Consider the following 23678-nt stretch of genomic DNA (forward strand, 5'->3'; position numbering starts at 1 on the left):
TCTCAACACGAGGTGACAAAAGCATCTACTATTCAGCCAATGAAAATACTAGATTCGGTTATGAGATATAAACAAAATGGCCAATCAGCATGCAACAACAGTACTTCTCTTATCTGCATAACCATCAAGTCATAAGAGAATCATGCGGTCGATACGTGACACAACATTATGTATCACATAAAACATACGGAGACCTTACTGTCTGTATGACAAACCCTGTTCAATAAAACGGCCATCAGTGAGAAAACAGTTTCTTTCTTCAGTGTGTAAAGACACCATAGGACCGAACAACAGCACCGTTACTATTACATAAAAAAAAACATAACGTTATGTTACATGTTTTATTAACAGCGCCACCAGCTATAACTACGGAAGCACTGGGTAAGCTTTAAACCATCATTGACAATTTTGAAGAATATTTTTTTCACTGTATATGTGAATTTCAAGAGGACCCTATAGATAAATTGACAGTGGGTAGTGTTACTAACCAACATCAGTTCCTTTTTTGATACTATTACTGATAAGTAACAGACATATCTTAGTAGAACCAGACGATTTCAACTTAGTAAATATGATATTTAGAGTTGTTGGTTACCAGTCTCTCCGCCTCAAATACAATATCATTGTATTAACATAGTATATGACAGGAAAGGGAAAAAGTATAGGAACTTGGAAAGATCCAGATGATTCCATGTGAGGGGCAAGGAATGACCTTTGTAAAGTTTCTTTGAGCGTGTTCCTCTTATACCTCTGTATGCCAACTTCAACCCCCAACAAACCCCTCCACCAACCCAGCCACACACCCAACGCGTATTGTTATTCAAACCTGCCACTCACCCACTTCTCTCTGTTGTTGCGTGTATTAATCGAGGGAATAAATTAGTAATACAATTAAGAACATCCATCAGTTCCCAGTCTAGAGAGGTTGCAGGAAATCTCGTCTATGTAAAGCGTATCATATGAATATTCATAAAGTTGGCATAGTATACTACATGTTATGAATATAATTACGTTTGGCACAATGCATATAAAGCATGGATAGAAAAACTAAAAGTCGTTAGGTACATTTGTTCCAACCAACCGCACTGACACAATGTTTAAATTGATTGATTTCATTGTTAATCTCCTCTTGTTTATTTATGATTGCACATGTATAGAACATCTTAAATATTCAAGAAAATATTATCTCAAGTTCGTTTTAGTATTTTACAATTGCAAAATGGTGACATTGATTTTCAATTGATTTGGTAATTTTTGGGTCTATTGTTTCTTCTATACAGGAGGCATGGATACTTCACCATCCGTTACCAAACCGACTGTGATAGCAACTACAGGAAGCTTACCAGGTAAGAATTGTTAGGCAAATCTATAAAAAAAAATCGTGGATTGTCTTTGTGTATATCCATGGATCTAACTGTATGTCTGAGGTCTGAGCACATGTATATCAGTATATCTGGATAATTGTATGTTGATCATGTCTCTATGTCTATGTCTATATGTATATATATGTAAATGTATATATATATATATATAGCTATATATATATATATATATATATATATACACACATATATATATATATCTAAATATATATATAGCTATATATATATATATATATCTAAATTTATATAGCTATATATATATATATATATATATATATATATATATAAATGAAAATCGTAATGAGTTGGAAAATCAAGAACAGTGAAAAAACTTTCAGCCTCCACCGGGATTCGAACCACGGGCCTCCCGCTCTGTACGCGGACACCCTAACCACTAGGCTATGGACGCTGATTGTATGTCCAGAGGTTCGAAACCGGTAAGGAAGATCGTAATTCCACTGTAGGCGTTTGTCACCTATATCGAACAATACTAGTTCTGTTTTTGGTGACATATATATATATATATATATATATATATATATATATACATATATATATATATATATATATATTTAGATATATATATTTTTTATATATGTATATAAATATATACATATATATATATATACTTATATATTTTTTTCTTCTTCTTCAGGTTGCGATATTTCACAAGGGCAAATACTATCAGCTGGTGATGTTAAGATCATTTCAAGTCCCGGCTACCCTAGGGGTTACTTAAATAACCTCAACTGTGAGTGGAGCGTCACTGGTATCGCGTCAGAAAATATGGTTATTTTACTAGAATTCGTCTTTTTTGACGTGGGAGATGATTATCTTGAGGTAAACATACCTACTGAAGGCCAAATAAACCAACGGTTCAGTGGATCTTCAACACCGCCCTCTATCAGATCACAAGACCAGAATATTCAGTTACGATTTGTATCCGATGGTGCGATCACATCTATAGGATTCCAAGTGACAGTTCGGTTGGTTTCTGTCCTCGAAACAAGTAAGTTTATCTTTAGGATTAGAATTTGATATCTACATCATGCTTTTGGCATCAAATCGTAGTGACATTGCGAGTGAAGTATACTATCAAAATATGTGGTTACCAGTGGTAACTGAGTACAAAGGTCACGGGGTCAAAGGTCAGATGCTTTCAACATTGGAAGGAAGACACCCTGTGTATGGACCTTGTGTCTCTCAGATCTTCAACTTAACCTTTAACTTTTATTTTGGGGGATAAATCAATCCATGAAGTTAAAGTGGCTAATCTGCATAATGCATAATCATAAGTACAATTCTCTTTGTTGAGTTTACGTAACATTTCATAATCTGCTGTGGAAATAAGTTTCACTTTGTGACACTCGTGGTTCTCCTTTAATGTTTTATTTTGGTGCATAAATGTTTATTCATAAATGTATATGTATATTAATATGTTGCGTCGGATCCCGGACTCAGTAAAATATACAGTAAAAATATAGATGTAGCGGCTCAATTGGGTATCGAACGACCAAAATCACGAAAATTGAATCACTATGAAAAATATTGATTTACTTGTCTTTATTTGGTCACTGATTGAATACAATGGGTTAAAACTTAATATGCATTTTACATGAGAAGCACGGAGATCTTATGTCTTTCACATCTCAACACGAGGTGACAAAAGCATCTACTATTCAGCCAATGAAAATACTAGATTCGGTTATGAGATATAAACAAAATGGCCAATCAGCATGCAACAACAGTACTTCTCTTATCTGCATAATCATAAAGTCATAAGGGAATCATGCGGTCGATACGTGACACAACATTATGTATCACATAAAACATACGGACACCTTACTGTCTGTATGACAAACCCTGTTCAATAAAACGGCCATCAGTGAGAAAACAGTTTCTTTCTTCAGTGTGTAAAGTCACCATATGACCGAACAACAACAACATTAATATTGTACGTATATTAGATCCTCCTGCAAGCAGGAACTCGCGAAGAAGCCTCATTGGCTTATCAAAGCCGCAAGCTGAACGAAGTCAGTCTCTCACATTCATATTTAACGTCCATGATTATGAATTGTTAATTGTCAACAACTCTGTAACTGGACGACATACATTAATCTGGGAGTGACTCGAACCGGGGACCTTATGACTGAAAGGCACCGGCGTTAACCACTGAGCTAACACTCCAAATATTACACTCTAAAAACACTCCAATACTACGGACAAAATAACGTTATGTTATATGTTTTATTAATTTGTCTGTATTCTGTGCGTGTTTTTGCCCCTCCTGTTACTGTTACTTGTCATTGAGCTTCTGGAGAAGATCCTGCTGGGATCGAAACGTAAGGCCAACTTACTTTTACACATTCTCTTACACAGGCTCAGTAGTGGATGAGCACTGAGTTTGCTAACAGTTTTATTTTATTTTGTTATATCTTTTATTAACAGCGCCACCAACTTTAACTACGGAAGCCATGGGTAAGCTTTCAACCATCTTTGACAATTTTGAAGTATATTTATTTTCACTGAATGTGTGAATTTCAAGAGGACCGTATAGATAAATTGACAGCAGGTAGTTATACTAACCAACATCAGTTCCTTTTTTTTGACACTATTACTGAATTAAAGTAACAGACATGACTTAGTAAAATCAGACGATTTCAACTTAATAAATAAGATATTTAGAGTTGTTGGTTACCAGTCTCTCCGCCTCAAATACAATATCATTGTATTAGCATAGTATATGACAGGAAAAGGAAAAAGTATAGGAACTTGCAAAGATCCAGAGGCATCCGTGTAAGGGGCAAGGAATGACATTTGTTAAAGTTTCTTTGAGCGTGTTTCTCTAACCTCTGTATGCCAACCTCAACCCCACCCCACCCCCACCGAACGCGTATTGTTAGATATAAATTTGTTGAATAATCACTCAAGTGTTTCTCATTTCCATGTCTGACAATAAATGATAACATAAAATAACTATATTTTGATATTCTGATAAAAATGACTTCATTTATCTGCTTTTACTTTCAGCATGCTCAGATGACCTTTCATTCGTAACCCAAGAGCAGAATCAGACGTTGACGTCACCCGGTTACCCTAATGCATATTCATCAAACATGAATTGCCAATGGATGCTTCAGTCGACGATACCCAATTCTCAAATTATTTTAACTTTCCTGACCTTTGACATCGGAGATGACCTACTTCGCATTGAACACAATGGCCGAACCGTGGAACTGACTGGAGCAGATCTACCGATGCCCATAATAACCGACTCAGCTAATGTAAATCTGGTGTTTACTAGTAATAATGTTAACAACCAAAATCCAGGCTTCGAGATCTTGGCTCATATTTACATTCCACCAGTTTCAAGTAAGTATCTCAATTCACTTATCTGCATGCTTCTGTCCTATTTCTATTTTATATACATTAATATGTTCTTCGTTCCATTGTTTTGATTGGTCAAATGTTGAAAGCGAAACATGATGCATATAAGTATATTTGAATATTAACAATTTAACATAGCTAACTCCTTTCATTTTACAGCTCAAGCCCAGTTGACAGAAATTACGACAACCGCGCCACCACAAATTCCAATAGCACCACCTGATAACTGTGAGTATCACGACATTTGATCTCATTGTCACGAAAAGTCCCCCCCACACTACCCCACCCCTCATACTACCCCACCCCTTTGCACTAACATTAAAGGGACTGTAATGTGTAGCAGAAAGAAGAATCGCTGCATTGTATAAGGTAAGGAGAAGTTGGTTGTTACCCTCTGACTTGCTCAGAATATGTCAAACATGATTCACTTCAAAATTAAGATTATTGTATATACAACTATCAATACCATTGAAATATATTTAATCAAAAAAGTGGATGGATTGTAATCCATTTGGAGCTTGACCATTCTAGCATATCTAGCAGTCTGTTGCGTGTCTCTGTAAAGGTACCGTACCATACTTAAAATAGTGCACGTCCCACTTAAAGGGTTAACCATTGTCTGAAAATAGTCCTGAAGTGGCCTAATGTAGTGATTTGTATTGGTATTTTCTGAGTCATCATCATTGTTGTTTATGCTTGGATCTCTAAGAGGTTGAAATAAACTACTGATGGCCTAAAAATAAAAAAAGATGGCACAGCGAGAGATATGGCGGGCCATCAGTCTCAAATCGTGGGGAGTCGACTTATACCGATTTAAATCGACATATACCAATTTCCTTCGACTTATACCAGTTTCCAGCAGCTTAAATTGACTTCTACCGATTTTAAATCGACATATTCCAGCTTAATTCGATATATCATCGATTTAAATCGACATATACCAATTTAAATCAACATATACCAATTTAAATCAACATATACCAATTTAAATCAACATATACCAATTTAAATCGACATATACCAGCTATGTCGATTCCCCACGATTTGAGACTGATGGCCCGCCATAGGCATATGGGTTGGGGAGCACTATGCTAACCTTTGACCTCTCTCTAGCTCAAAATCTAAACAGTCATAGGGGCAAAACTTGCATGTGCTCTGATAGCCCAAGCCAATCAGATATCATTATGTTGGGTAGGACATGTCAGTTGAAAACTTCTATCTATGATCTAGCGGCCTTGGAAAGTGACGAGTATAGTATGTAAGTCAATGGGAGCAATTCACTGCTGTGTGACACCTTTAGGTCCCGTTACGTAGCTCGTTGGGTGTTCTTCACTATGTTTCATTTCCAACCAACTTCGCTCATGACTGTTACTAGTGCAAAGTGTATGTTGATGTTTGGGAGGCACAAAGCAAGTCATGTCCATTCTATAAGCCGGGGGGGGGGGGGGCTCCATCTCCTTAGCTCTGAGAAGCTGTTTTGTGTAGGTAAGAGGTGAATTGGCGTTGTATCACTTAATCATTTTACCTTTGACTGGTGCCTGATCTCGTTCTAAGTGCCATATTGATTAATTCTTTAAAAATAATCACAATGATAAATGAAGGGGTGTGCATGATAATTGGTGAAATACCCTTGTAGGCATCTGTCGTTGGCCAGTTGGTAACGTGATAATCCTGCACGACATATAGCTTTATGAAAATCAAGGACCATTCTTGCTTATCATTATTCCCCACAGCGTGCATTCCTGGATCAATTTTAATATCTGTGGAAAGCGGTCCAAAGACATTTTCGTCACCGGGTTACCCAGACTATAACTACGCCTCCAATACCGAATGTAGCTGGAATTTTATCTTGATCGGGTCATCGATAGAAAACAAAGCCTTACAACTTCGTTTCGTCAATTTCGACGTCGGCGATGACTCGGTAGTAGTCGAAGGGTCTTCCCCCGCAATAAGGCGATTTCAAGGGTCTGCGCTACCACCTCTTATAATATCATCGGGAAACAAGTTTGTTATAAAACTAACCACAGACTCACAAGACAATCACCCTGGCTTTAACGCAACCGTTAGCGTGGTAGATAAATAGATAGAGGATGTCACGTGATATCGATCGGTTACTGATGTCACGAAATGAATGTGGGGATGGGGGGGGGGGGAGGACAAAGGTACACCTGTCGCTCTCATGGGACTTGTGTCTACAATTCCTCAAGGTCTTCAGATTTGAGTACCGTTGTGGGCACGGTAGGTACCGTATAGTGAAGTGCCTGACGTATGCTCTCATACATGGACTATTTAATGTCAACAAATATGTAACTACGACCAAGTTATTCAAAACCTTGCAATACACTTTCTTGTACGTTTCAATAGTTTTATAGCATCTGTTTTTGTGGTGGTATTCATTTAATTTACGGTATTCACTCTGTTTCCATGGTGATATATATCACTTAGCTGGGTGCTCTTTTCAGAATGTGGTCCATTGAAGTTACAGCCGGGCCTCTATTTTGTTATTTTTTCAGCTTGGTTCATTTTCAGTTCTTTAAATACTACACTTTGTAGTCTATATCTGACCATGGAAATTGTCATTAACGCAGTTCAATGTTTTGGCATTAAATATAACCGTCACATAGTTCATGTATGCCAGTAAAACCGGTTGCTTTTTCACCAAGGCCTTCATAGTTATGGCCCCACTCAATACTATGTTGCGTTTTGTAACACCCGCGAAATTCATGTAGGATGGCACATTAATCAATACTTAGAGAGAGACTTTGCATACGTCAATGCATTTTAACATAGGTACTGTAACTTACATATTCTGTTCGCAATTTTCTCTGTAACAGTGACTGCTCCACAGAATCGCAGTGAGGAACGATTTCACCTTTTTTTGTGATCTCTGCTTTCTCTTGAATATCTCTTTCGAGACAGATGATAAAGTAAAATCGGGGACAAGAGAAGAAATAAACTATATAGCACAGAATAAAATGATTCAGAAAAAATAAAATAAACGAGAATGATATTACTAGAAGTGTGCACATGGAATGTAAAATGTAGAATCACAAGGTTTACCCTGGTAAACAATAACGCGGATGATAATACTAGAAGTTTACACATGGAATGTAAAATGTAGAACGACAAGGTTAACCCTGGTGACAATAACGCGGATGATAATACTAGAAGTGTACACATGAAATGTACAATGTAGAACGACAAGATTAACCCTGATAAGCTGATCACTCTCGGGGTTTAGTGGCAAGTGACGGGGGGGGGGGGGGGTACAAGCCTGATCAGCTGGTTAGCAACATAATAATGAAAGCAGACTAGCTAAAGGAATACAATAGGAGTAAAGAAGACAAGCAAATTCCTATTTTTACAGGTTGGAAGCATGAACAGAAATATAGAATTAGTGCCTCAAACTTGGAACTCGTGAAATTGAGTTTCCTTGGCATACAACAAAGGTGCATAATTACTCTTCAACAAGGTGGTTGCTCTGTGCATTCCGGACCACAAATTCTTAATACTTGAATGTTTTTCTCAAGAAATGGGCATTTTTTCTTATAACTGTGGTTTCTTATAATTCAAGAAAAAGGGAAACTTGAAATAGAGACAATTTTCAGAAATGTAATTTTAGAAGGAAACTGTCATTACCATAAAGGAATAACTCTAAAGTGAAAAGGGATACTATTGTATTTTTTTCCAATTTCTATTGTGTATAGTAATAATCCATAGTTGGTTATATTTTCACCAATATATATATATATATATATAGAAATATATATAGAAATATATATATATATATATATATATATATATATATATATATATATATATATAACTATATATATAAATATCTATATATATATATATATATATACAAATATACAAATATATATACGTATTTATATAAAATAGTGCTTTAAAATATTGTTAGATACTTTCAATTAAGTCTTTTAAATTTCTTCTCAATATAACAATATAATCAGATTTCTATTTTGCTAAATTTCAGGACACGAGTCGCTCATACCTGTACAGATGGTAGAAATGTCACTGGGAAGTAGTATGTAATGTAATGACTTGCACACAAATATATTAACCTGAAATAAAACATATTGTTTAACATACAGTATATTGTCTATGAAATGATAAAATAATTGTATTTTGTTAAACTTGATATTAAATACGTACGTTTGCTTTACATTTCAAACAAATGCTGTTAGTCTTTTGTTATTATTGTTGTATTCATTGCAGTATCGTACCGTAATGTTTAGTCACCCCAGTTCTCCACTTCAACCAACTTAGCCAACCCAACTCCGTCTAAGGCACGCCAAAAGTGACATATAAGGGCTATCCACTATGGTGGCATACTCCTGTTAGAGTATATATCAGTCCGCTCGAGTGTTCTCCTGTCTTAGGAAAATTGCCAAAAAAAAAAGCAGCAGGGGAAGTCTGTTCTTTTTTGTTAAATTTAATCAATCAGGATCTGGTTTGATGTGGCTTGCATGTTGAAGAGCATGAATGGAAGCGCATGTGCTGCGAAAATTGGGACAATTGAGGCAATTTTAGACCTCTTCCGGCCCCCAGGAGAAGCATACGAAAATTGTTTACCACTGAGTAAAGAGGTTTGTTTACCAGTGACGAAAACTTCAGGCATGAAAGGCCAACTTGTCAGCTATCCAGTGATGGGCAGCGTTTAACTAGTGAGAACTTCTATATAGACTAAGAGACTACATTACTTTTGTGATTTATTGTGTAAGTCAATGTGGCTTTTAAAAGGTGTATGCTACCCCTCTACTCTTGCTCGAACCAACCAAACTGAACGAACATTACGCACTGTAGCCTTATCTAATTGTGGCAATTTTTTTCGATGAAGCATTGTTAAGTAATTCCTGTCAAAGCCGATGCACCCCCCACCACCCCCACCCCCTCTATCATCACCGATCACATCCTATCATCAACACCCCATTGCCTCACTCCAGCACCTCCATAAAATGTTCACATCCGAAAATCAAATGATAGCTAAATATAGCCAAATGAGAAAACAGTGTTGGGGAGAACTGGTTCACCTTCACCATGCTCTCCCCCTCAAACTCCTCCCTTATCACCCCCCCCCCCCTCCCCTCATCACCCTCCCTCTCTCCTCACCCGATATGAGACCAGATATGAACGTTATCTTATAAGTTAATGTTATCAATAAATGAATAAAAATTAGGTCACGATTATTTTAATTCATCACGAAAATTTCAATTAACGAATCAGATTTTCATGAATTTATTGATTACATGCGTATATCTAGAATTATTAACTGTGATTTTAGTTACTCATTGCAAATAAATCGATATTTCCGTTTTTTATTACCCTCCCACTATAGGCCTATACCAAGTTCAGACTTACATTTGTATATACCGTTACGTACGGTTAATTAATAACGGCTAAAAGTTCTCACGCCTTCGAATAGTCACTTCTTGTAACAACACAGCGTGCAGCATTGTTATACTCACAATTGTGTCTCTCTACGTATAAAAATGCGTGAAGTTATATTTCGGGTGTTATATTTCGGGTGTATTAAAAAACCTTGGAACGTGAGAATCGACCGCAATGGTTTACACTTTATATACCGTCGCTAGCTTTGTTACTGTTGAACCAGAATAAAACACAGCATAATATGAGGACGAATTTATTTCCAAACAAGTAGAAAGCGGATATACTTCCACATGATTTGCTTTGGGTTTTTTGACAGAACTCTTAACTTAATTATTACTTAATCAGATGCTTCTGATGGGATAATCCTGAAAGATATCTTAGCACCATTAACGCAGGATTAACGATTTGACAATTATATGCAAACGGATTAACGAAACGACATGGAAATGTCTTTGCAAGGATTCTATTGTGTTTGAAGATATCACCATTTTATGCAATCTTTTGTAAATTTGTAACGAAGATAAGAAATAAACTCTTTAAGTTTGTTGGAGGCTGACGACGTGCGACGATTCAAAATGGCGGACAGTATCCGTAAAGAGAAGGTGAGTAGTACGGAATCTATGTATATGCTATATATATATATATATATATATATATAAGAATATATATATATATATAAGAATATATATATATATATATATATAAGAATATATATATATAAATATATATATAGATATATTTATATATATATATATATATATGCAAATATATATATATATATAGGCTATATATAAAGGCTATATATATAGGCTATATATATATATATAAATATATATATATAGATATATTTATATATATATATATATATATATATATGCATATTTATATATATATATATATATATATATATATATATAGGCGATATATATGTATAGGCTATATATATATAGCCTATATATATATAGGCTATATATATATATAGGCTATATATATAGGCTATATATATATAGGCTATATATATATATATACATTTTTTTTAAATTTTATGTTTTAAACATTGTATGCCTTTATAACGTTAGAAGTTGTAATTTTCATTTTGTACGTTGTTTTTCAACACAATATATATCGTTACACCATGATAAAGCAGCTGGTAACGTTTCGTTAATAGTTAAATCCACCGTCCTTTTCCCGTACTTCCTGCTCTCAGCATTATCTACCGTACTGTTTACTTAATCACCTATATTCGTTCTGCATGATGTACGAAAGGTGCCAACACATTGTATATTCCTCTTCGTTCGTTTACTTCCTTCGTGATAATGTCAGAGGTTTAAGTCAGTTTGTTTATCTTGCTTAACTCGAAATAACTCAGTGACTTTGTTTCCTTTCCTGACACCTGTATTAGCACCACACTACATGTGGCAGGTTAACAATTTAATGTGGCTGGGATAGGGGAGGGAGGGTGTGGGGGGACAAAGGGCTGGGATAGGAGAGGGAATTATCAGACAAACTCGTTCCGCTTTGTGACCATAAAAGAAACATTGCATAGCTCCAGGTATAATGGGAGTGCATTATCAGACTAACTCGTCCCGTTTCGTGAACATAAAAGAAACATTTCATTCGCTCCAAGTACATAGGGAAATGCATTATCAGACTAACTCGGCCCACTTCGTGAACATAAACGATGGAAGATTATTAGCGGTTTGTAATTCATTTATAATTATATTTAATAATGAAAATCAGACATTTGTGTCCATTTCTGTGTTTTGTCAATCATTTTTGAATTGCTATGTTGCATCCCACTACATTGGGATCCTATTTGGGTATCTCCCACAATCTTTGTATTCCTCCCCTTCTAATGTTTACTCATATCCCACTAGTACTGGATCCCACTGGTGGGTTGTAGTTGTTTAGCTCTTGTAGTTATTCTTCTAACCAATTGTGTATGTATTTCGTTCCATTCTTGCATTTTTCCAAACCCCCAAACTTTGGTGATTAAAGTACGCGATAATCGATAATCTAACATACCACCTGTCGAAGAGCTGTGGTCGGTACGTTGTAACACCATAATCCAACAATTACGTATATGACATATCATGAATTGGAAACCGATATTGTTGCCGTAGCAACGTCATCAGAAAATTAGTGACATTTGTAGATTACGAAATTTAATAAATAATAACGCAATGAAGATATGAATTGTTTAATTAACAAGGAAAGCTAGCAGGAATATAAACAAATCAAGACGTATTTATACAAATCAAGTTGAGGAGAGTGTGGGGAGGGGGGGGGGGTGAGAGTTGAGAGGGGGTGATAGGTTGTGTTGCGATAAATATCATAGTGTACGATATGAAACCATACAATTTTACATAGCTCACATTTGCCGCTGGTGGTACATACAAGTGTTGCGGTCATTATGTGTTGTAACAGGAAGACAGGTCAATAGTAAATGGTCAATGAAGCGTAGTTCGCAACCTCGTATTATGTATGCGCGCAGTGTCACGAATACAACGCATTGTCATCGTAACTGTTCCAGTTAGCTAGTCACCACGAAAGAGATTTAACAGGTTACTTAGGTGACCTCAACTTGACCCGGGAGTTAGAATTAAAGAGTCCAGAGCGAACTTTGTAATGTGTTTGATCGAAACAGGTTTTTTTTTTTACAACAGTATCGTCGATCGCTCACCAACATTTAACCTGGTCGTGTGTAGGGGTATCTGTTCCCTTTCCAAGGGACATGGTGATACTCACCACGTGACGGAACATCGTCATAATCATACGGTTGCAGTTTCGATATAAGGGAGACACGGGACACGGGCGCCCTGGCTCTGTCTTGGCTAACTTTTCATAAACAATAAGCTCATATAAATTAACACCTTAATTTTCTTCATTTTTGTTAAAAGTAGGCCTACTTTGTTATCGGTTTTCGATCATATAATTTTACTGTCTTCCTGATATATATATTTTTTTCAGCCTACATTGTTCCCGATGCAAAGGATCGGAATGGCAAGGTCTGTCAGTGGGGAGATCTCCACCATATCGGGCAAACAATCCTATGAAAAACAAAAGAAACAATCCACCCTTTGTTTAATTCTATTACTCCTTGTTCTAGTTTTTATTATCGTCGGTATTGCAGTTGCCCTTGTACTAACACTAGGTAAGTTGTCTTAATCAGGGGATTACAGCCGAGGGGCACTGGGGGACTTGCCCCCCCCCCCCACTTTTTTTTACAAAATAGCAAATAAAATGTGCCCCTTTGATAAAGAACTGTCTTTTGGATATCTTAAGCCTTTGTTAAGTTTAACATTTTATTTTAATTATTCACGTGCACCATATTAGTATTGATAGCATACTAACACATCATGTACATGCAAGTGATATGGCCGATGCGTATCGGCTTATAGCATAACGATTGGTGGTTGTGGAAGGAGAAAGTGCACCTCTGATGTTGTGCCCCCCCCCCCACTTTATGGAGGCTTCCTACCCCTATGGTCTTAATATATATATGTTTTTAATATAATGCAATATGGTTGTAGAACGTAAAAAAAAACATTGCTCTCAGATTGTATTTCTGTATCACGTTTACGAGACATAACTCTTTAAATATCTGAGGTTCATCGACTTAGTAGACTGGACTAGCTATACTCTGTCATTTGGTCAGTCGGTTGCAAACTGCAAATCACATGACTTTTATGGCAATTGGTCAAGTAAAATATTTTTAAAACTTTTTTTTACCAAATGTATTACAATTTTGCAAAGACAATATGGTATCTGAATGCCATGTACGGGTGCCGTGGACGTTTACATGAAGTTAAATGAACATCATGTTCAGTGGCTGCGATAGCCAAGGCAATATGTGCGGAGGTGGGGTGGGGGGCAAGGCGTAAAATGGTGCTATGATTTGACAATTTTTTCACATCTATTGGAAGCTGTTTCTAATGCAAACGATTATTCTAGATCGATATATTTTGGATAAATTGCAGATCTGATTGAGGGTATCTGAGGTGGGGGGGGGGGTGGTGCAGGGAAAATCTGGGAGGGGCGACTGTCCCCTTACGCCCCCCCCCCGTAGTACCGTCATTAAGATCTAACAGAAAATATTGATTGCTATAAATGGAGGAAGTTATCATTTGTCAGCAATTATTTTAACAAATTTAATAGGCTATTTAACTATGGCCATGCAACATGTTGTTTGGGTGGATTTTTCATTTCCCTCTTGAAAACACTAAATTTGTCAAACTTGTCAATTTTTCACATTAATGCATTGCATTGGAAGCTGTTTCTAGTACAAAGAATTAACCTACTTCTATATAATTTGGATCTTGTAGCAGATCTGATAAGGAATGGGCAACGAGGAGAGGAAGGAGAAAATCTGGGGGAAATTTCCCCTTATGCCCCCACCCTCTTCCGCCCGCCGCCGCCATTAAACAAAAGCGTAATTACAGTCACATGAAGAATTGTGATACATTTCCTTTGAACAGTTGTTAAACATGTTTTTGTAAGTTTCGGATAAATAAATATGTACAGAAACGCACGAACAAGTAGTTAATTAATAATGACATTCCGGCCTTCTGCCCAGAGAACACTTTTGAGTTTTAGAGAAACGAATGCCGACCTCGGCCAGCCTATAATCTTTCAAATATCATAATATATTATAAACTTTTTGACATTTCAGCTCCACCAACAAGTGCAGACACGACGGCAACCCAATCTGGTAAGCCAATGTTTTCTTTTATCATATCATATGTAAGCAATAAAATCAAACACGCTTACCGGTTTCAATACACAAGTATACAACTCCAAACTGTCAGGTTGGTTGGAGCCACCGTATAAGGAGGTGCTCCCCGGGTATCACAAGAAAGTACACTTTGGAGCGCTGTTCAAATTCCTGTGAAATATCTCAAATGGAATTCATTGAAGTCTATGTATGCATCCCTTGCAAACTCTTATAACTTATCTCTGTTTTTTGTTTATATTTTTCATTACTCTCCTCGTTGAATACTATTCCGGAAAGTAAACCAGGTCAAACTACCTGATTTGTTCGACTACCTTCTTGTTTACGTGGTTTAGCACGTAGGCCTAGGTTCCGCGAAACGAGATGTTTGCAGTTCAAATGTAAGCTAGACTACGCCTAACCAAGTAACAGTATATGACATGGTAATATAGAATTATATTCTAACTAACGATACACAGTAAGTGAAGGAAAGTGTTTCAACTTAGCTATATCAACAGTTTAATCGCGCTCACTTGCAATATTGTATCATTTTGGCCATTGCTATGCAGACTATTGACACAAATGATAGCATTGATGCTACAGTATTGCACGAATCAGTTCTGCTTCCCAGATTTCGAAGGTTTTTTCCTGTAGGTCTACACCCTTAAAGGCATGCTCACTTAGCAAAATTACCTTGCCATGCTGCTACCAGATCGAACTAGTAAATGGAGAGAGGTCACTGTTGATATGATATTTGTTAACAGGATGCATTCTATGTATACATTCAGAATGTATGATGACAATGCATGGTTTGCTTAATGAATTAACTATTTTTTTTTTGACCTGTTATTCAAAGTGGGGGTCGTGACCCTTTGTTGGAGGGTAACAAGAAAAGTCTAGCAACCTTCAACAACATAACTGATTTCAAAATATAATACTTATTAATGTTGGAGCTAAGTACCCTTAATCGTATAAAATATGATCAATGGAGAAGAGTCAAATTCTTGAAGGGGAAGGAAATAACTCCTCTAACTTACAAGTATACCCCTTATTTACCAAAGCCACAACATCGGCTGCTGGGGGGTCATCAAAGTGACAGGAAAGAATGAGGTCACCAACCCAAAATTGTTTGATTTAATGCGTTTAAGTGGCTGCTAAAGGTGATGTTGTTATAATGGGCGACTTTAATTTTCCTGACATTAATTGGATAGATGGTTCTAGTAGTAGGAAAGGTAGTAATTTTCTAGATGTTGTGCAAGATTGCTTTTTACATCAACATGTTACTTTCCCTACTAGGGGGGATAACATCCTGGATCTTGTTTTGAGTTCTAATCCAAGCAATGTTGTTGATTTGACCGGTCTAGGAAAACTAGGAACTAGTGATCATGATATACTAGCTTTTGATGTTGTTTGCAAGGTCGTAAGTTCTGTTAGCAAGGAAAAAGTAACTGATTTTTCGAGATCAGATAGAGAGGCAATTGAAACTTTACTAAAGGGTACAGATTGGATAAACTTGTTTAGTGATATGAGTGCTTCTCAGTCTTGGCTTTGTTTTGCTGATAAATTAAAGGTCATTATGGAAAATCATGTTCCGTGGAAGAATCGTCGTCGTAAAAGCAGTATGCCTCACTGGATGAATAAGAAAGTTAGATGTGCAATTAGGCAAAAACGTAGAATGTGGAAGTTGTTTAGGAGGACTAAATCTGAATCTCTTTTGGCCAAGTTTAAAATTCATCAGCTGAAGGTAGAATGCTTAGTCTCTGATGCAAAATTGAATTTCGAAAAAAGCATTGCCCTAAAAATTAAGGATAACCCAAAGGCCTTCTTTTCTTACAATATGTCAGGTCAAAGCAGAAAGTTAAAGATGCAATTGTTTCCCTTAGGGCACCACAGGCTGATAAGATAGTTACTGATAGTCAGGATCTTGCAGATCTTTTGAACGACTATTTTGTGTCTGTTTTCTGTTGTCTGAAAATACGAGTAGTATTCCAGATTTTCAGGGGGGCAGTGATAGGCCTAAACTGGATACGGTCTTATTTTCGGATGACGTTGTCTTAAAGGAGCTGCTTCGTCTAAATGTTTCTAAAGCTTCTGGACCGGATGCAATCCATCCGTATTTGTTGAAGACTTTGCACACTATTTCTGCGTTCCACTCTCGTTGATTTTTAGTAAATTTATGGATGAAGGTTATGTTCCTAGGGACTGGAGATGTGCTAATATTACCCCAATTTTCAAGAAGGGTGATAAGACTAAGCCCTGTAATTATAGGCCCGTTAGTCTCACTAGTGTAGTTTGTAAGGTCATGGAGTCTATTGTTAAAAAGTCTTTGGTTGGTCACTTCAGCAGTCAGTCTTTGATCAGAGAGTCTCAGCATGGCTTTTGTCAAAAAAGGTCTTGTCTCACTAATATCCTTGACTTTATGGAAGATGTAACAAGCTCACTAAATAGGCAGAAGTCTGTAGATGTTGTGTTTCTGGATTTCCAGAAGGTCTTTGATAAAGTTCCCCACCAGCATCTTTTCCTTAGGCTGAAGAACATGGGTGTCATAGGGAATTTACTGTCTTGGATCGGGAATTGGCTTGGTAATAGGGAACAGAGGGTGGTAATTAATGGCTGTGCTTCTTCTTGGCAGAACGTTACTAGTGGGGTTCCACAAGGGTCTGTATTAGGTCCCCTGTTGTTTGTTGCCTATATAAATGACATCGACAGAGATATTTTGTGTACAGCTAAGAAGTTTGCTGATGACACCAAATTGTATTATGAGGTTTCTTCCAAAAGCGATTCTGAGAAATTTCAAGCGGATTTAGATAAGATTTTTTCCTGGTCTCAGGGGTGGCAAATGCTTTTTAATATTGATAAATGTAAGGTAATGCACATTGGTAGTAGTAACCAAAAGTTTACATACAATCTAAATGGTGTGGAGTTACAGGAGGTCTCTGTTGAAAGAGACCTAGGTATCTACATTGACTCGTCTCTGCAACCTTCCAAACATTGTCTTGAAGCTGCTAAAAGAGGTAATAGGGTTGATGCAGGTTTTCAAGATTGTGTATGGTTTTGACAATTTATCCTTTACCGACTTTTTCATGTTTGCAAACAGTAGTTGTACTAGAGGTCATTGTCTTAAACTTCAAAAGTCGCATAGTAGGATTAATATTCGGCATAACTTTTTTTCTAATAGGGTTGTGAATGAGTGGAATAGTTTGCCTGAGAAAGTTGTACTTGCAAGTAGTGTCAATGGGTTTAAGAATGCTTTGGACAAGCACTTTAAGCATTGTAATCGGGTCTGAGTGTTTGTGTCTTCAGTTTTTTCCCTCTCTTTATAGGGTCCTTGATGGGGACTTAAGTGTCCCTCCTGATCCTTTTTTCTACTAAACTAAACTAACTGAAGGCTAACACTGTGGGAAGAAAGTGTACAGTGTTTGCAATAAGTCCATCTCTATTCTCCTTTATCATGTTCATTCTTCAATGATTCCAAGGTTCATATCCATGATTTGAATAACTTTGATGTCTAAGGTTTGAAAGGTAAACTTTCCTTCCAAAAATTAGGAAGAAAGTTCTGGGAATGTACAGTAGGTTTTAGACATAGCAATAAGTTGTAACTTTGGGCTATGCCCCCCCGCCCCCCCCCCCAAAAAAATGTTTACTCAAACCTACAGTTGTATTGGCTACAAACTTGCATTTCAGTTAAATATTCAGCTATTTTCCATTGTTTTCTTTATATTAGGACCAGCGCTGATCTCTGGAACAGTTACACTCCAACGAAATTTTACAGAAAATCTTCTCGATGACACTACAGAGGAATACAGAGAACTGGAAGATGAGTTCATCAGTTATGTAAGCTGTTACCATAGTAACAAGATCATCTAAATAGTAGAAATGAAGGAAATATTGATCAGATACTGGCATATACTGATTCTTTTCTGAGCTACAATATGCAATTTCTTTAATATTCGTGAAATGCTCAGGTTAAATTAACATCGATAATTTCCTTTTTTTTAAAGTTTCAGCCAATTGAGAACACAGATTCATAAATTTCAAGTAGCTTGCAATAATTTAAGAAAAGATTTGTTGATAATGAAGAGAAAATGGAAAATTTGCTCTGTGGATCATATTAATTTATTACATGTATTATGTATACATATATATGTATATTATGTTTTCAATTAGTATATATATGTATGTATATATATATCAAATTGTCTCTGCACAGGGGTGGTGTTGAGAAGTGTCAACAATTCAAATATCTTTGTTTGCTACATTTCAATTTTATTTTGGTTATTACAGGACATTATTGTTTGTATTCTTCTTCATATATTAAGTATTTCTCTTCTTTACAGATGGTTGATGTATTTAACAATGGCAGTTTGGGAGAATACTTTTATGCTCTGGAAGTGTCTGGGTTCAGGTACTGTATGCTGAACATAACTTTTTACTTCAATATAAAGTAAAGGTGTAGGACCTTAAAGGGTGTGAAGACTCGCGCACAAAGAAACGTCTCATGCCGGTAATCTGACCTAGTTTCGAATGAGGTGTAACAGAAGTGTTAGACACCACCATCGATCCCAGAAAATACACACACAGCTTGCTACCGTCGGTAATTAGACACTAGTGTACAGTCAATACATATAGCTACGGTCAATACCCACAACACAGTGTACATAGCAGCGTGGACATATCAGGTCTAGATAAAAGATAACAAGGTATCAAGTTTCATTACTGTCTGCATTTTGTAGTGACAAGAAGAAAACGTCATTTGAAAGCAACAGAAAGTTAACTTTTTCAGACGCTGCACACCGTTTGGGGCAAGTCTTCAATGCCTTTAAATGGGGTAACTTTGTAGAGTCACTAAAATCTCACCATTACCATAGTCAAATTTAAATTTATTATCGGGGTGGTGAGTTGAGAAATAATAAATTAAAGAAAAGAGAAATTGTGACCATTGACTACAGCAGACCATTTTCTCCCTTCATTTTGAGGAGTTTGTAAATGACCTTTGAACCCTGATTACACTAACTCAAGAAGATGGATATTTATCAAGCTTAATAAGGTTGCACTGAGATATGGAGCAAACAATTTTCATGGTCCAAAGAACTGTAGAAGAAGCCAAAAATGTATTTTAATTTTTGAAAATATTTATTGTTTCACTTTGATAAAAATACATAAAAATAATTTAAAAAATAATTCCAAATAATAAATAAGTTGCCACGTTCAAAGTGTCTTCCACCATTCAATTCTGTTCTAAAGTCATCTTTGGTTGTTTTTGTAGGAAAGCGAAGGATGGGGGTGGGGAGGGGGGTGGTGTTGCTTTTAGAGGAACCCAGATCTATAGATTTGGTGCCAAGAATCATGTGCAGCATGTGTCCGAAATCAAATAAAAATGAAGAACTGTTCCAAAGAAAAGAAATCTTCAAGTAGAACCAAAATATCAAAGGCTGTATCAAGAACTGCTCATTTGTAATACGTTTGTAGTTTACTTTTACCTTTCACAACAGAAATGGAAGCGTAGTGGTTTACTGGACTCTGACCCTTACACAACTGCCGCCCGGTATCACAGATCCTGATGAACTTGTTACGAATGCAAACTTTCAGGCATTTATTAGGGAAGAAATTCAAAACGGGATCGACAACGGCAATCTTCCTGGATTACCTGTAAACAGAAATTCAGTGGCCGTCATCCAAAGTAATTTTGATACTTCTTTCTATCTTTTCGTCCTTTTTTCTTCAAAATTCTGTTTAAAATCTCATTCCAAGGCTGTTAAAGTATCACGGTTGAATTTTAAAAGTTCATGACTTGAAATGTAATTGGTCCCCCCCCCCCCATATCTCCCTTTATACTGTCGTTGCCATGGTAAGCTGATAAAGGTAGTATTCCTCATTACTATTCAGTGTGAGCGAGGGGTTAAAGGGATTCATGAATATTCATGACCGACATAATGATGCTGTTTTCCCCCACTCCAGGCCCTGCCCTCATTTCATAATCCTAATTATAATATTATATTTATTATAATTATATTAATTATAATTATTATATTATATATAAGAGCAATATAATGATTTATACCTTTAATATTCTCTTCTCATGATGCTTTCTTTTCTTTTTCTATTTCACAGTCAACTATTTAGCTCCTGATTCGTTGCCCCCGCAGCAACCACAAGTATCCCCAGATGGCACAAATCAAAATATAGGTAACCTGCTCCCCATTCGTCTAAGACTTAAAAATACCTTGATACCCTAATACTCATTTAGCTCTGGATATATAGGTTATAATAATCATTTCCTTCATCAAGTGAATTGATAACTTTTGATTCACCATTTTCAAGTAGAAAATTATTTAACTTCACAACATGAAACAATTAGCAGTGTGGATTCCTTGGAGAGTGACAAAATGTGACTTTCTGGGGGAAGTCATCCTGTAGTGGTGTAATTTTAATATCTATTGTAACCAGCTGCAGTGGCGGAGCTAGGGTATTGGTCGGGGGGGGTGGGCGAGAATGGTCTGTAGGGGCGCTTTCGTCACTATCTAAGCTGAGCGCCACCACAGGTTGGCGCAGAGCGTACAGAAATTTTTTGAGTAAAGATACTTCCTAGATCGCCGGAAATGACCCTTTCCTGGCCTTGCTAATTTGCAGATAAACGAAGAATAGATAGGTTTCATCGTCAACAAAATGTGACAAATGTCAATAGGTAGATGAGAGCGCAATAAAAAAGTAAATAATCGCAAATAAGTAAAAAGTGGTAAAAAGCTGAAAAGGGCGCCAGCAGTCCATTTGAGTCCGTCAGGGGGGCATCCGCCCCCCCCCCCTGACTGTATGGATGCTCCGCCACTGACCAGCTGCTTTTGAAATGCATGCCTCCAGTAAAGTTTGGAATGTTAAGAGACCGGAAAAACAGAGAGAACAAAGAAAAGAAACATAAAACAAGAAGAGATGTTTATTTCATTTAGGAAGTGTTTGGTAAAGTGTTATTTCTGTCTTTGCTAGTGACATGCTCAGACCAGCCATGCATGGAAGACGGAATCTGTCAGGAGGATGGGAATGGAGGTTTTGTGTGCATTTGCCCCCCTAACTTGACAGGGGATCGATGTCAGACCGGTGAGTTTATATCAACACCCTACCCCCCAAGTCCCCCCACCCCCCAAGTCCCCCCACCCCCTAAACCCATCCCGCCCACACACAAGAAAAATTCCGATTACAAAAGCTTAAAGGAAATTAAGTTGTTAATTTCCAACTTGATCTAAAAACATTTTGTTTTTTAACAAAATCTCCTTGGTTCCTGCAACATTAGGAAATATTGTTTGGTCCAGGGAAATTTGAGGCCAAGAAATTGTTTGGGGGGGGGGAGGGGGGAGGAGGGTGGAAGAGGAGACTGAAACGAAATTTACTGTAATTTGTTTCGATCTATGAGGTGTTTATGATACATGTTTTACCAGTCTAGTCGTATTTTGAATAGAATTTGGTTCATAAATGAAGGCATGTTCTAAACTGATGTCATCATTTTTGTTCATAAATTTATATTTAATAATACTAAGCAAATAATCAAGTGACCCTCGAATGCTACCATGTTCTAAACTGTTACGACTTCAAATGCAAAGTTCAGTGCAGCACAACTTATGCGCAATGTTTATTGCTAGTCGATTCTAACTCCATGATTGCAAAAACCCAGGCATCTTACCCCACCAACCCCCTTCCCCTCCCCCAACCATCACATTTCTAAATGAAATGTTTTAGCCCTAATACAGCTTGTACAGTGGTAGCCATGAAGTCTGCCAAAGTATCTGGACACGTGCGTGGTGTATACAGGCAATCAGCAGGCATTAACAGATACTACGAGAAACATGATTGTTTAAATACTCAATTTTAGTGGCATCTGTTTACCATCGTGCTGTTGTCCCTAGGTATAACACACACAGGAATCTAATCAGTTATTGGTTTAAATGCTTAACAAAGAGCAACTTGAGCATATTTACAGAACTTTGATCCATTTCCTCTCCTTTGTCCAGTGAAAATGAAAGTATCATCAACATCCCCTCCTCCTCCGCCCATCCTTCCCCTCCCCGAGCAGTTTACGAAAAAACAAGCACACCCATACCGTACATGAGCTTACTGTGAGAAAACATTCCTAATATATGTCACGAAACGTTAAAAATATGATGATTTGAAATGCTGCTGGGCAATATTTTTTCTTACGCTGCAAGTTATTTCTACTGTTCCTTGAAATATTTATCATAGTGCATTGGTCAGGTGAAACATTTTCATTTCTTAAAGGAATATATATTGCATTTGACTTGAAGAGGCTCATCTGTTTCCTAGCTGTCTTCAAGATTTTTCATGAGATCTGTTTACCTGTTTCAAGATTATGTAATTTTTCATGAACATTTGCAAAACTAAAAAGAATCCTTAAGTTTAAGAAAGTATGGTAGGTACAGAGGAAGCAAGTGGTCAGATAAAGGAAAAAAATTTCAAAATCATTCAAGAAAAACTGAGGCTGCTGTTAATTTGCATTTGTTGTTTGAATATTCAAAACCAACAAAAGTGAAATTATACGTTTCGCATGGACTTAAATAATTGTGCAGTATATATTCCTTTAGTTTGAAATATATTTTGAAATTAATCTTCATTTTGTAAGTGCATGGGCATTTCTCTTTGCAAACTTCAATTTTCATGTTGATGTTGTAATGGGCTTTGGTTTTATGTTCAACTATTCTTTGCATGTCATCTAAAGAAACTTTTTAACACTTATTGTTTTTAGCTTTTGCTCAGAGAACTTACCTTACATCTTAATCTAT

At 36.7% G+C, this 23678-nt stretch overlaps 2 protein-coding genes and 1 long non-coding RNA gene across 11 annotated transcripts in view; all 3 read left to right on the plus strand.

The window, feature by feature from the left end:
* The window catches only part of LOC139984806 (tolloid-like protein 2), a 50126-nt gene extending 42136 nt beyond the window's left edge, over nt 1-7990 (plus strand). For all 7 annotated transcript variants that reach the window (XM_071998870.1, XM_071998872.1, XM_071998873.1 and 4 more), the window contains 7 exons: nt 352-381; nt 1281-1346; nt 2038-2391; nt 3831-3860; nt 4413-4754; nt 4929-4997; nt 6503-7990. In XM_071998870.1, coding sequence (XP_071854971.1) covers nt 352-381; nt 1281-1346; nt 2038-2391; nt 3831-3860; nt 4413-4754; nt 4929-4997; nt 6503-6852 — 1241 coding nt within the window. In that variant the 3' untranslated portion in view covers nt 6853-7990. The remainder of the gene's footprint in view (nt 1-351; nt 382-1280; nt 1347-2037; nt 2392-3830; nt 3861-4412; nt 4755-4928; nt 4998-6502) is intronic.
* Nucleotides 7991-9967: 1977 nt separating this feature from the next.
* LOC139984085 (uncharacterized) lies at nt 9968-14893 on the plus strand. Its single transcript, XR_011798934.1, has 3 exons — nt 9968-10783; nt 13152-13335; nt 14854-14893. It is a non-coding gene; the product is annotated as an uncharacterized lncRNA (long non-coding RNA).
* Nucleotides 14894-14984: 91 nt separating this feature from the next.
* LOC139984086 (sushi, von Willebrand factor type A, EGF and pentraxin domain-containing protein 1-like) overlaps nt 14985-23678 on the plus strand; it is a 55417-nt gene continuing 46723 nt past the window's right edge. For all 3 annotated transcript variants that reach the window (XM_071997791.1, XM_071997792.1, XM_071997793.1), the window contains exons 1-6: nt 14985-15103; nt 18617-18726; nt 19230-19297; nt 20385-20572; nt 21004-21078; nt 21874-21984. In XM_071997791.1, the coding sequence (XP_071853892.1) occupies nt 19230-19297; nt 20385-20572; nt 21004-21078; nt 21874-21984 (442 nt within the window). In that variant the 5' untranslated portion in view covers nt 14985-15103; nt 18617-18726. The remainder of the gene's footprint in view (nt 15104-18616; nt 18727-19229; nt 19298-20384; nt 20573-21003; nt 21079-21873; nt 21985-23678) is intronic.

The sequence above is a fragment of the Apostichopus japonicus genome, chromosome 17 (genome assembly GCF_037975245.1).
Source record: "Apostichopus japonicus isolate 1M-3 chromosome 17, ASM3797524v1, whole genome shotgun sequence".
Classification (NCBI taxonomy): Eukaryota; Metazoa; Echinodermata; class Holothuroidea; order Aspidochirotida; family Stichopodidae; genus Apostichopus; species Apostichopus japonicus.